This window comes from Salvelinus namaycush, chromosome 23 (assembly GCF_016432855.1).
Source record: "Salvelinus namaycush isolate Seneca chromosome 23, SaNama_1.0, whole genome shotgun sequence".
NCBI classification, from domain to species: domain Eukaryota; kingdom Metazoa; phylum Chordata; class Actinopteri; order Salmoniformes; family Salmonidae; genus Salvelinus; species Salvelinus namaycush.
Genome location: NC_052329.1, coordinates 34,965,653 through 34,978,540, shown reverse-complemented (window position 1 = coordinate 34,978,540; position 12,888 = coordinate 34,965,653). Strand labels below are relative to the sequence as shown.

General features: G+C 42.8%; 1 protein-coding gene across 3 annotated transcripts in view; it reads left to right on the top strand.

Moving 5' to 3' along the window:
* Window positions 1-12,888, top strand: part of LOC120018363 (tumor necrosis factor alpha-induced protein 2-like) — a 40,167-nt gene that overhangs the window by 257 nt on the left and 27,022 nt on the right. For 2 of the 3 annotated variants that reach the window (XM_038961524.1, XM_038961521.1), the window contains exons 2-3: window positions 11,650-12,124; window positions 12,242-12,468. In XM_038961524.1, coding sequence (XP_038817452.1) covers window positions 11,670-12,124; window positions 12,242-12,468 — 682 coding nt within the window. In that variant the 5' untranslated portion in view covers window positions 11,650-11,669. Of the gene's footprint in view, window positions 1-7,676; window positions 7,783-11,649; window positions 12,125-12,241; window positions 12,469-12,888 lie in introns of those variants that run through there. The other variant, XM_038961523.1, reaches the window with a different exon arrangement.

Below are 12,888 nucleotides of genomic sequence, written 5' to 3'. Positions count from 1 at the left end.
GAAGCATGTGTCCTCACCCACTCATAGAGAGCAGGGCTTGGGTTCCGTATTGGTCAGAGCGGAGACCAATGAGAGACCAGAGAGCGGCAGTATTCAGTGGATAACGTTCTGTTTGCTTTCTTCAGAGTCATACAGTATATCACTGTTTCATGTATAGTCTTTATGGAATATTTATGTGTCTGCTGTTGTGTCTCTACTAGGGCCTATAGAATAACATAATTTAAATACAACTTCTGCCAAGATCAGTATTTTGTTAGCATGTATTGCAGCACTTATAATACAGACAGGGCTCCAAAGCCTTGTGGATCAGGAAAAGCCATGCATAGATAACTACATGAATATACAGTGCATTTCGGAAAGTATTCAGACCCCTTCCCTTTTTCCACATTTTGTTATGTTACAATCTTATTCTAAAATGGATTAAATAAAATTAAAAATCCTCATCAGTCTACACACAATACCCCATAAAGACAAATTGAAAACAGGCTTTTCGTAATGTTTGCTAATTTATACACCTCTCTATATAAGGTTCCACAGTTGACAGTGCATGTCAGAGCAAATACCAAGCCATGAGGTCGAAGGGATTGTCAGTAGAGCACCGATACAGGATTGTGTCGAGGCACAGATCTGGGGAAGGGTACCAAAAAATGTCTGCAGCATTGAAGGTCCCCAAGAACACAGTGGCCTCCATCATTCTTAAATGGAAGAAGTTTGGAACCACCAAAACCCTTCCTAGAGCTGGCCACCCGGCCAAACTGAGCAATTGGGGGAGAAATGCCTTGGTCAGGGAGGTCACCAAGAACCCGATGGTCACTCTGAAAAGATGAATGGAGCAAAGTACAGAGAGATCCTTGATGGACCTCAGACTGGGGCTCTGGAACATCTAATAGGGTTCACCTTCCAATAGGACAACAACTCTAAGCACACAGCCAAATACAGGTGTGCCAAGCTTGTAGCGTCATACCCAAGCTGTAATCGCTGCCAAAGGTGCTTCAACAAAGTACTGAGTACTTGAGTACTTCAACAAAGTACAAAGTATTTTAATTAAATTTGCAATAATTTCTAAAAGCCTGTTTTTGCTTTGTCATTATGGGGTATTGTGTGTAGATTGATGAGGAGGGAAAAAAAACAATTGAATCAATTTTAGAATAAGGCTGTAACATAACAAAATGTGGATAAAGTAAGGGGGTCTGATGACCTTCTGAATGCACTGTACATACAGAGCAGATTTGCTTAACTTTAGTCCTTCTAGAAACAGCCCACATAGTGGACTATCCACAGCTGTTCATCTGTTGGCTGTTTTTATCATGTTTTATGGATGAAATGTGAAGAGTACATTGTACTTTTTTAAAACAGAACTTCGTGGGTGAAGCTCTGACTTCGGTGCCGTTTTAATCAATGTTTCAATGGTATAAAAGCCTTGTTTGATGCGGTGTAGCACATTTGAATTACACTGACCGCTGACCACATGTCCAGTGTTGAGGGAGTAGCAATCTGATGAGTCACTGATGGTTATCTGAGTGTCCTTCAGGGAACCTCTGTTGTCTGTATTGTTTATCCCTGCATGTTCGTGATGCACGCACAGTCACAGGAAAATCTCAATAACTTTTTCTATAAACATTAGAGCGACAATGACAAAGTCTAAAGATGTGTCGTGTCTTTACTATCATTAAATTAAGACTTTTAGTTTTTATCAAAGATTCTCTGTAATTAGTATTACGCGATTAAACTGATTAATCATGTAATTGTAATTAACTAGGAAGTCGGGGCACCAAGGAAAATATTCAGATTACAAAGTTATAATTTCCTAATATAACCTTTCAGATATTTTCATATCTGATCAATAGTCTTCTGATTAATGAATTATTTACTTTACCTCACGTTAGTCTCATTCCAAACGTCGTAAATTGTTGGTTATCTGCACGAACCCAGTCTTCACAATGAGTCATCCATACATCAATTGTCTTAAATCATTTATTTACTAACTAAGTAATTCACAGAAATGCACACACAAACAAACAAAGTAAATATGGTTACAAGAAATTATAGGGGAATGTGCCCTAGTGGGCTAAACCGGCATCGCGGCTTGGTGGACAAAACGAGGAGTGGGGGTCAGCTGAGAAGTCACTACAGAGTTGATAATTATAACAATTGAAATGCTAATCCTTTGCACATGAACGCTCACTCATTCAGGAACAACTGCAATCAATATATATATTTACGCTCAGTGTGTCGTCTTGATCACTGTTGAAAAGTTAGTTTCTGTTGGAGAGTTTCCGTCCTCTCTCTCTCTCTCTCTCTCTCTCTCTCTCTCTCTCGCTCTCTCTCTCTCTCGCTCTCTCTCTGTCGTGGTTAGGATGGATTGTTCAGAGTGACATTCATTCATTTCGTTATAGAATGGAGGTTTCGGCGGTTGTCGTCCTTCGCGTTCAATGACACCGAATTCCTAGCTGCAGACTAGTAATTAATATCAAAGACTTGTTCTTATTCTGTCGGTATCGATAGTCTAAGAGTTTAACCACGTGGTATGGTTAAAAGATTCAGCAGTCTGGTCTCAAACCTTGGCCATCTCGTTATCGAGGTAAGCTGGTCTACTTGAGGAATTCTCAAGATTGGGGTTTTATTCGGAATTGCAGAAAAGGGGCTGTCCCGGGATGCCTGACCCTAACTGGGTTCATGGGCGGTCCTCTGATTTAGTTCAACTCAAAAGTTAATTGGAGTTTCCTTCATTAAACAGTCCAAAATCACATTACACAATTTTACAAACAGTATCATACTCACTCATTCATCTTATACAACAATTAGATGTAAACCTCATATCTGAGGCTATTATATAAACAGCGTTATGGTAATGTGGCCGCACCGTCTCCCATGAGCTTCCCCAAGTTATAACAAAGTTCGTAGCTGGACCAGTTCGTAGCTGGATTCTTCACCGATCTTTTATACCTTCTCCGGAACGTAAACGTTGTTCGGACCTCAAGTTCTGTGAGGTGGAAGAAATTCCTTTGTTCTCTATGAAACTTCACTCTATCTCTATACTGTGTGGCCATGAGGCAGGGTCTTCCCTAGGAATTTACGACCTCACTGACCACAGCAGCCTAGTTGTAGGGGGCAGGGAGAGGCAGGGAGAGGGGGATGGGGCTTGCTGTGCCCAAAGAGGGCAACGTCATGACAGATGCAACATATGAACAGTAGCTTAATATAAGCCCATGTACAGTGGCCAGTACAAGCGTTCTTGTGAGATGTCTCATAGTGAGGAACCATGCAACCAAGGCCCCCATTAATCACTCCGTAATACAACTGTGGGCACAGGTACACCTAGACAATTAAAGTTAGGACAGTTCAAGGGAACAAGACCTGTTCCCACTAAGGATTTCAACATTGAACGATCTGACCAGTACTTCAAAACTTACCATGTAAAAGTTTCTGTCTAGCCTAAATGATGCTACATGGTGTGATCTAACATAATGTTGTAGTCAGTACAGTAATGCAGGAGATATAGCAGTCACAGTACCTTATGAGAGATAATACAATGTTTTCAGACGATAAAGTGTGTTAAGTGGATAGCTACAGCGTTAAAATGAATTGCTTTGTAACGCCAAAACTAGTGGCAACTGAGCTGCCACCAAATTGAAGGAGAGTGCAAAGCTGTCATCAATGCAAAGGGTGGCTACTTTGAAGAATCTCAAATATAAAATATATTTAGATTTGTTTCACACTTTTTTGGTTACTACATGATTCCATATGTGTTATTTCATAGTTTTGATATCTTCACTATTATTCTACAATGTAGAAAATAGTAAAAATAAAGAAAAACTCGTGAATGAGTGGATGTGTCCAAACCTTTGACTGTACATTGGGTTTACATTCCAGCACGCTCCGAACACCAGATCTCAGCTTAGAGGCATTACTTTTCATGGTTTCAATACACAATCATGGTGTTATGAGTCTTTCTATTTTCACAGTGTACTATGACCCGTAAACAAAAGCAAGCAATACAAACGTGACAAACAAAGAGCAACTTAATTGTCAACAATAAGGCCTGCCAAACTAAGGACATCATGGCCATGTTGCCAAGGTCAGCGGAACCAATGTCATGATTACAAAAGAGTTGAACTCAGGAAGGAAAAACTGAGGCAGAGAGAGAAACATGGGATGTGTGGGAGTATACTGTACATAATTATGTTTGTCACCAAGCCATTACAGCACACCCTTTGGTGACAAAAAATGGTTCTGTGAGATCCTTTTTTATCCTCTTATTCCTACAGTCTACATTACAAATGACTCGCCTGCTGAGTGATAGGCTGGCTACCTTCCTCCTCCGTCCACCTGAATTAGAACACTCTGAACCTCTTCGGGTCAGGGAACGAGTTTGACGTCTATCCGCTCCCCAGATGGGTGAATCGTGAAGCACCAGGATGCTACTTACTGCAGTCAGCGCAAATAAAGGATAACCTTAATTCCTCCTGTGCTGTTGGCTGTGTGTGTTTGAGTGGGACAGGGGACAGATTGATGCACTGAGACTGATGAACCGAGGGCATTCAATAGGGGCCCTTCACTCAGTGAGGGGTGGTAGAGGTGCTCCGAGGGGGCTTCCTGTGGCCCGTGTGGGGCGATCAGTACAGGATGCATGCAGGCTATGATTGGAGCGCCCCCCGTTGACCCCACACACAGGTGCTGCATTGGGGAATGTTACATAACCATGGCGACAAACAACAAAAATGTCCTGATTGGATTTGTTTTTAGAATCTTATAGCTTATCAGTAGCAAAATGTTACCTGCCCATTTATGCAGAGTTTGAGAACGTGAAAGTTAACACAAAAGATGGAACCCTTTTCTAATAACATTATATAATCTTGTTCGTTTAGGAATTCCTCAACCTCAGTGGTAGAACTTCTACAAAAAAAGTATTGAGCAACTAGAACTACCCTCATTCTGTTACCTATCTTCCGCAGTCAGGAAGATGACCTGAAGATAACTCACTATCTAAAACCAAAATAATAGTACATCTGGCCCTTTAGAATCCAACATGAACCAACAGGTCTGCTGGGGGCCGTTGCGAAACCGTTGAAACGCTGCCAAGGTGGACTGTGGTGACAGCTTGTGGAAAGGGATGGAGAGACAGAAAGAGAATGTTGCACTTAACAATGAAGAAGGCAATCTTATGCGTTGCTATTTCCTGTTCCCTAAAGCCTGAAATACACTCCAATTGCAGGCTCCTCCATATAGAAGCCAAGGCACACAGTGAAATAGCCACTCTGTATTCACGGCAGGCCTTAGATGTGCTGCCAGGAGCCATGTTTCCTGTCCCTCTCGCCACCCCCATGGCAATCAACAGGAACAGACCTGACTAGTGGTGTGCTCACAGTGCTTCCACTCAGACAGATCCAATCGCTGCTCTGTAATTGATTAGTTCGGTCTGTTTGGGACAGGTCGTGCGGGGACTCACTCAATGGAATGCTGAAAAGTGGCAAAGATGATATCTTTCATTCCAACTCTCATCCATGCAGTACTCTCAACCCGCAGACACCAGGCCCGCCGAGGAATGAGTTTGACACCCCTGCTGTAGTGTATCTTCGTGCAACTCATTGGTCCTGACAAATAAGTTATCGTGCATAATGGCATTCCACCATGACTTGGCACTATGTGAGGTGGGGTAACTGAGTACACAACTGTCCAGAACTGCAGGCCAACTGCCTTAGCCAAGGTAACTGGTGGTGCCACTAATTATTCCGGTTCAGAGTCTGTGTCCGGCGGCAGCCCAGGTTAATCAGTATCACCATCCATTTTCAAAGTCAAAATCCCTAAAAGGTTGATGCTTGTTTGGTGAGTGTTGTGCAAAAAACACTTAGAAGAAACCATTGCTGTTCTAAAGTGTCCACCAGCTATGGAGAGTAAATATTTGTAATGAATGTGTATTAGACTCTCTGACTTGCCCCCATGACTTAACCTTGTAGAATGTTAAGATGGTTTTCCAGGTCAGCCAGGCTGAAAGGGTACTCTCCGGACCATCCTTTGTTTATGCATCAATACATCAGCGGCTAAGCTTTACCCAATTGTTTACCGTACTCTCAGCCTCCCAGGCTCAAACGGATTTCTCAATGTTTATATTGAGTGCCAGAATTGCGAGGAAAACGGGAGTTTATGTTGTCTGGGGTGCTTCGTCCAACACGGCTCCAAACAATGGCGTCCTTATTGGCAGCCACAAATGAAATGTATCCCGTCCAGACGCACTCGTACACAACTCCTATTGTCTTTTTGAGAGTGAACTGATTTGTATTTGAGTGACTTCCTTTCAGCGCGTGCTGAGGCCGTTTGTTCTGGACAACTTACAGGCCAGTGAGGCCAGAGAGAAGGGCAGAGACAGGGCATTGACCTGTTGAGGGGTGTGCTCCATTCTTTCACAAGGCACAAGGTGAACTTTTACGTTCAGTCTTAAAGGATCCGTCTGTTTTTTTCAATTTTCGCCTAAAATGACATACCCAAATCTAACTGCCTGTAGCTCAGGACCTGAAGCAAGGGCATGCATATTCTTGATACCATTTGAAAGGAAACACTTTGAAGTTTGTGGAAATGTTAAATGAATGTAGGGGAATATAACACATTAGATCTGGTAAGAGATAATACAAAGAATAAAATATGTGTTTTTTTGTAGTACTATCATCTTTGAAATGCAAGAGAAAGGCCATAATGTATTATTCCAGCCCAGGCGCAGTTTAGATTTTGGCCACTAGATGGCAGCAGTGAATGTGCAAAGATTTAGGCGGATCCAATGAACCATTGCATTTCTGCTCAAAATGTTGTATCAAGACTGCCCAACTGTGCCTAATTGGTTTATTAATACATTTTCAAGTTCATAACTGTGCACTCTCCTCAAACAATTGTATGTTATTCTTTCACTGTAATAGCTACTGTAAATTGGACAGCGCAGTTAGTTTAACAAGAATTTAAGCTTTCTGGCAATATCAGTCCTGGTAAATGTTCTTGTTACTTACAATCTCATGCTAATCACATTAGCCTACGTTAGCTCAACTGTCCCGCGGGGGACCCACCAATCCTGTGGAGGTTCATGGACATTTTCTTTTGGAGAAATATGTGTAGGGAGCCTGTTAGGATTAATTTCTAACTCTATGGCAACACCTATCCTACAATATCCGTCATTGAACATTGCCATCAATGCTTGTCATAATAGGTAGGCTTGCATAACACAATAATGTAATGCATAACACATAACATTTCATACTGCATCTCTTTCGTGAATAAACTGTCTACATTCCTAATAAATCATCAGTTGGGATGATTGCCAGAAGCTCATGATATTGGCTGAGCCTGGGTCATAATGTGACAGGTAGCCTACTGTAGCACTGTAGCACCTAATTGGAAATTCAAGGGGAATCCCATCTATGTTTTTTCTTCCATTACGCGGATGTATACTATTTTAATGGAAATGCGCGGAAAAGACAGAGTGGCATGACAAGTCTGTAAGATAAAACTTAGGAACTTGATTCTAACAGCAACTCTGGAGACTTCAGTCGCACAGTTGTCAATGCCTTTGCGCGATGCCAACGCGGCTGCTGCGAGTGACAGCGATAGGCGAGGAGTCCAGAAACCAGCCCACAGAAAATAAAGGGTGGAAGCTTTATGAAACTTTCCGCAGCGCACTGAGCGCAGCAGTCTCTCACCTGACGAGACGACCGTATCTTGGTTTTGACTAGCTCAAGGATTTCACTTTTATTTGTATTTTTGGTGCATGTTTTTAATAAGCGACTAATCATGAATCATGTAAGTAGATTAATCTGTTGTGTGTTTCTCAGATTGTTATTGGATATTCATTATGATTTTGTCACTAATGGACTGACACTGATGACATTGACAAATGGCATTAACCTACAAACAGTAATGTCTAGGGAAATGTGATACATTTAGACGTTGTTATTGTATGAATTCGTTTTCAGTGTTGTTATGTTGTGTATGATGAAACATAAAGTGCTATATTTTGGGGGGTCTTTAATTGAAAGGTATTTGCAGAGATCATCTCCGATTTTTAGCATTTGTGTTATATTTTTGTGGCTGTAGGCTATGACCAACTCTGGTCTGGGATTAGCTACAGATTGTAATACTAGACAATTGAACAATGATTACACATTATCTGGTGTTACAATCTGTAGCTAGTTGAGGGATGTGACTCATTCCTGAATCTGTAGAAAATGCTAGAGTTTCTAAAGAGAGTCAAGTTCAGGGTTCTGCGTTAGAGATGAACCTGATCAGTTAATAAATCATATTCATTCTGAGACAACTCAGGCCAAACCTTTGTCGAATAAATATGATTTATTAACTCTCTTTATAAACTCAAGCATTTTCAAGAGATTCATGATGTATTACTCTTAGGAGAACTGAACTCTAAATGAGCTGACTGTGACATATTTTCTTCCTGCAGAAGAAAATCCCAAAACGTCCTGAAAAAGAACCCCCCCCCCCCCCCCCCCCCCCCTTTAGCTCTGCTCACAGCCAGCCCTGTGTCAGTTAACAATTTACTGCCCTAAATATGTTGAAATAAGAGAAGTGTCATGGTAAAAAAACACAATCTTTGCAGAAGTCTTGTAGGGCACGCATAGCCATTGTGTTAACTGTTGCAGCTACTGAGCAATGCTGATATGATAGTGAACTGCTTTGCTTCATCCTTTAATATGATCCTGATGATTGGCAAGGTATTAGAGCTCATTGTTCAAAGCCAACACTGTGATTGGAAGCCTTGATTGAGATGAAATCTGGCCAATCAGGGACGTTGAAGGGCAAAATCACGTCGATACATTTTACCTCATAGATGAGGAAATAATTGAGAAAAAAAAGCAGCCTTTCCAAAGTAATCGTACTTACTCATACAGGTATTTCCTATGCTGCTAATATGTTTTCTTGGATTCACCTACCCATGTCGCCAGTCTCCATAACACTGTCACTCTCAGAGCAGCTTCTGTCCTCAAGGAAAGTTATACAAGACCGTATGTTTTTGGGGCCCTTCCAACAATATTGGGCCTGTCCTCTAACCACTGCCATCAGCGAGTGGCCTTAGGCCAGAATGGAGCCGCAGCGGAGCCCCTCATATCTGACACATCTTGACGGCAGGCCTGGCCTCTCTGCAGTAGCCTGATGCCCGCTCTCTCCCTTCTGAAGAGACAAGATGTCTGCAGAGAGGGGACTTTGGACCAAGTGAAGTCTTTAATTACACACTATTGGGTTCAGTTCAACAGTTCAAACTTATTCTAAGCCTTTTTCTAAGTCTCTAAAATGTTAAATAGCTGGAGGTCAAGCCTGAGTGTAGGCCTATTCAAGACATGAGATTAAATAGTGTTATTTGTTGATATGGCTAAAAAACAACACATTGGCATCATACATATCCAGCCAATCCAGAAGGACATGATGTACAAGCTTTTTAAGTGTATCTGTGTCAAGAGAGATGAGACCCACGATAGTGTGTGTTAACGAAACAGAGATGTCTGGCCTGGCTGGTGAGTTGTGCTGTTGGCCTGTTGGAGAGGTGGAGAGGAGGGGACCAATGGGGACCTGTCCCTTTTGTCTGCTACTTGGTCCTGGACGAGACAGGAAGTGGAGTTAGTCTGGGAAAGTGGTCCCCGTATCTCCCCCAGTGATCTAACCGCTGCTTTCATAATGGCAGCTCTGATTAGGTTATAATTAGAGCAGGAATTGCAGTGTGGCTTTAGTAGCTGAGTAGATGAGGAGGTGTGGGAGAGCAGGGGGTAAACAACAGGGAGGGCTGTCCACGGGACCACTTGTTACAGCCGCTCTCATAAGCTTATCAGACATCCGTGTCGCTCGTGTCACCAACTGTCTGCAATGCCACATGCTTACGTAACTCGGGTTGTCAACATCACGTTTCACGTTGATATCTGTGAATTGAGAAAGCCATTGTTCATGAGGCTTTGTGTTGACTACTAAAGGTCAAGGATAGGCCTATCGTTTTCTTTGCAGAACTATTCGCTATCTTCTTTTGTTTCCTTGTTGTCCTGCCGCTAGTTGCACTTGCTTCTTGTTGTTTGCTCATATGCGTTTTCTGCAAGTCATGACATGGAACCAAATGGACAAGATCTAACTTCATTAGTAAGGGTGTGTAATAACACATTTATAACCAGATTCATGTACAGGCCTATTCGGTCACATCTATTGGACTCATATAGCCATTGTATAGGCTAAGTTCATGTTGTGTAAACAAAAATGAAAGGGTTCACTGTTATATAATATCCCTTGCCACAAACCAGTCATCAGTTGTACGTTTCAGTCGTAGCAGTTTCCTTTGCCCCATGGTTACTTCCTCTCTCTAGACAGGTGGGTCTTTTTCCAAGCCGGCGACCTGGTCTAAATAAGTTCAGCTGTGTATAAAGCTCCTATACAATATCACAATATTCTCAGTGTGGTTCATCTGAAGGTTGGCTTTCTGATTGTCCATGGAAACCTTGAATGCCCAGCTACCCACATGGAAAAAGCATCCAGAAGCACTGTCATTCTAAAACACTTAGGGAAGCTACAAAACAATAGGTCTTCTTTAGGAATTTAAAATGCCCTGACCATAATAATTTGTGTAAAGCCATTCACGTTATTGTGAAACATCATAAATCAAGTAATTTTTTAAATCTAATATGGAATGTGTTTTAGAATATGCTATATCCAAGCGTATCATTCATAATGTTTGACTTAGTTTATAGTTTAACCAGAATTCATTAAGGAATTTTTATTAATTAGAACAAAATCAATACTTTTTATGTTTGTATCAGGTATCAGTAGGAGTAGGAAGGAGAACATTGTAAATTGGTGAGCAGAGGTCTCTTGAGTTTTCAAGTGATCAATTCAGGACTTTCCACTCAAATGTTCTCAGAGGTCACTTTCAATTTCCCCAAAATAAGGGCACGGAAATAGCGGTCTCCTTCATTTTCCCAAAGCTTGTTGAGCACACACATACACATAAGGAGGAAGTGATTCAGCGTTGTCCCTTCCCCTTGTCACCAGCCGTAAATATCCCAGGGCGCTCGGTGTGGCAGGAAGACCATGAAGAGGGACAAACATGTTTTCTTGAAAAGGGTCAAAGGGCATCAAAGACTGTAGCGCATAAACAAGTAGAACAAGGATCTGAAACCTAATAAAATAGGCCCACATCCTGGACCTCAGCCACATGACTATGATAGCATAGCACATCTATTCACAACCGTCTTCCCACCCAAACGGAAGCAGGGTTGGGGTTTCCATGGTGATTCCTGTTTGGGTGGTAAGGCAGAAGGTTACCTGTTAATGTTTTATCAGATGACTCTCTCTTTAAAGATGATTAATGATTGCTGATAACCATCCTATATCTGAACTCTCTCATTACCTGACACAAGGGTGGGGCGATAACATTGGGTGAACAGATGACTGTTATCTTAAACTGTATATCTGAGTTACTTTAGTAACTATCCTCGTTAGCTGTATCAGACGAAATCTTATTAGGTAGCCTACTAAAATGAACAAAGAAAGATGTGTGACATACTGTGCTATCAGTTTCATTCAGGTCCAATTTAATGGAAGCATCTCTTGGAAGAGGTCCCATGTAATCATTCCACATCTCTTCCTCTCTCTCTCTCTCTCTCTCTCTCTGTTCCTTAGTTTAAACCCCAAGTGGAAGCATGCCCATCCTCAAGAACCTCCCAGCGCGGCTGAAGGGAGGCAGCAGGGTGAACGGGGAGTTGGAGAACACGCGTGGTGAGCTGATCCTTCGCAAAATGAGCCTGAACCTGAAATCCAGCGCCTTTGAGGAGCCCAGTGACAATGAGAAATGGGCTCAGGCGAACTCACTCCTGGACGGGGGCGTGCCACGAGACCGTAATCCCTTCGAGGACGAGGAGGATGAGAACGAAGCGAACGAGGAGAGACGTGGCGGGAAGAGTTCGTTCAAGGGCACCCTTGAACGCATCCGAGGAGTGTCCCCGCTGAAGACTCTGGGCAAGCTGGGCAAGGGGCTCCGTATGTCAGGCCGCAGTAAGGGCACTGCCACCCCTTCCCCTCAGGGGTCCGTAGCAAGCACCCCCACCTCAGAGAAGAAGAAGAAGGGCCGACGGAGCTCAGAAGGAAGCTTACTCAGGTACGAGAGGTGTAGAGAAAAGCTGTTGAGGAGTGGTTTAGTAGAGGATGTTGAGCTCAGCCCACATCTCCTATAACATAACCCCTTAACCCTTAACTTCACCTCTTCTCTGCACAGATTTGCAGGGAAGTGCAGGGAGAGCCTTCGCAAGGAAAGCCTGACCAACGGGGAGCTGTGCTCAGAGAGCGAAGGGGGTGACTCTTCCAGCCGCCGGCTCTCCTTCATGAAGATGGTGGGCCTGGGTAAGCTGAAGAGGGAGTCCATGGCCGACCACTCGTCTCATGAAGAGGAAGTGGTGGAGGAGGAGGTGGTGGAGGAGGTGAAGCCAAGGGAGCCCCTCTCAGGTAAGGACAGCCCTCAGTGGAGCTCTGGGTTACTAAGGGTTAGCCAGTATGCACTGGGATCCACTCTGAATGATTCCAACAGGGGTCTTATGATGAATTTCAATGACTGTTGATTGGTAACTGAACCAGTAAGGTTATGCTATCTCCCCATTACATTTGAAGAGATAAGATACTGCTCAAATTAATGGAGATCATGGCTGATAATAACCCAAACAGTTAGTTGATGGTTATGGCCAAGGTTTACTTCAGTTCAGCTGAGCATTCCATGTTTCACAGGTCTATCATATAACAGTGTCAGCCTCCCTTCCAGCAAACAATCATTCCCGCTATATTCTCTGCAGTATGTTACTATTTTCACAACAGAGATGATGTTATGAATGTCTCAATGTCTGGGCTATTTTTGGACACTTTGGAAACAAT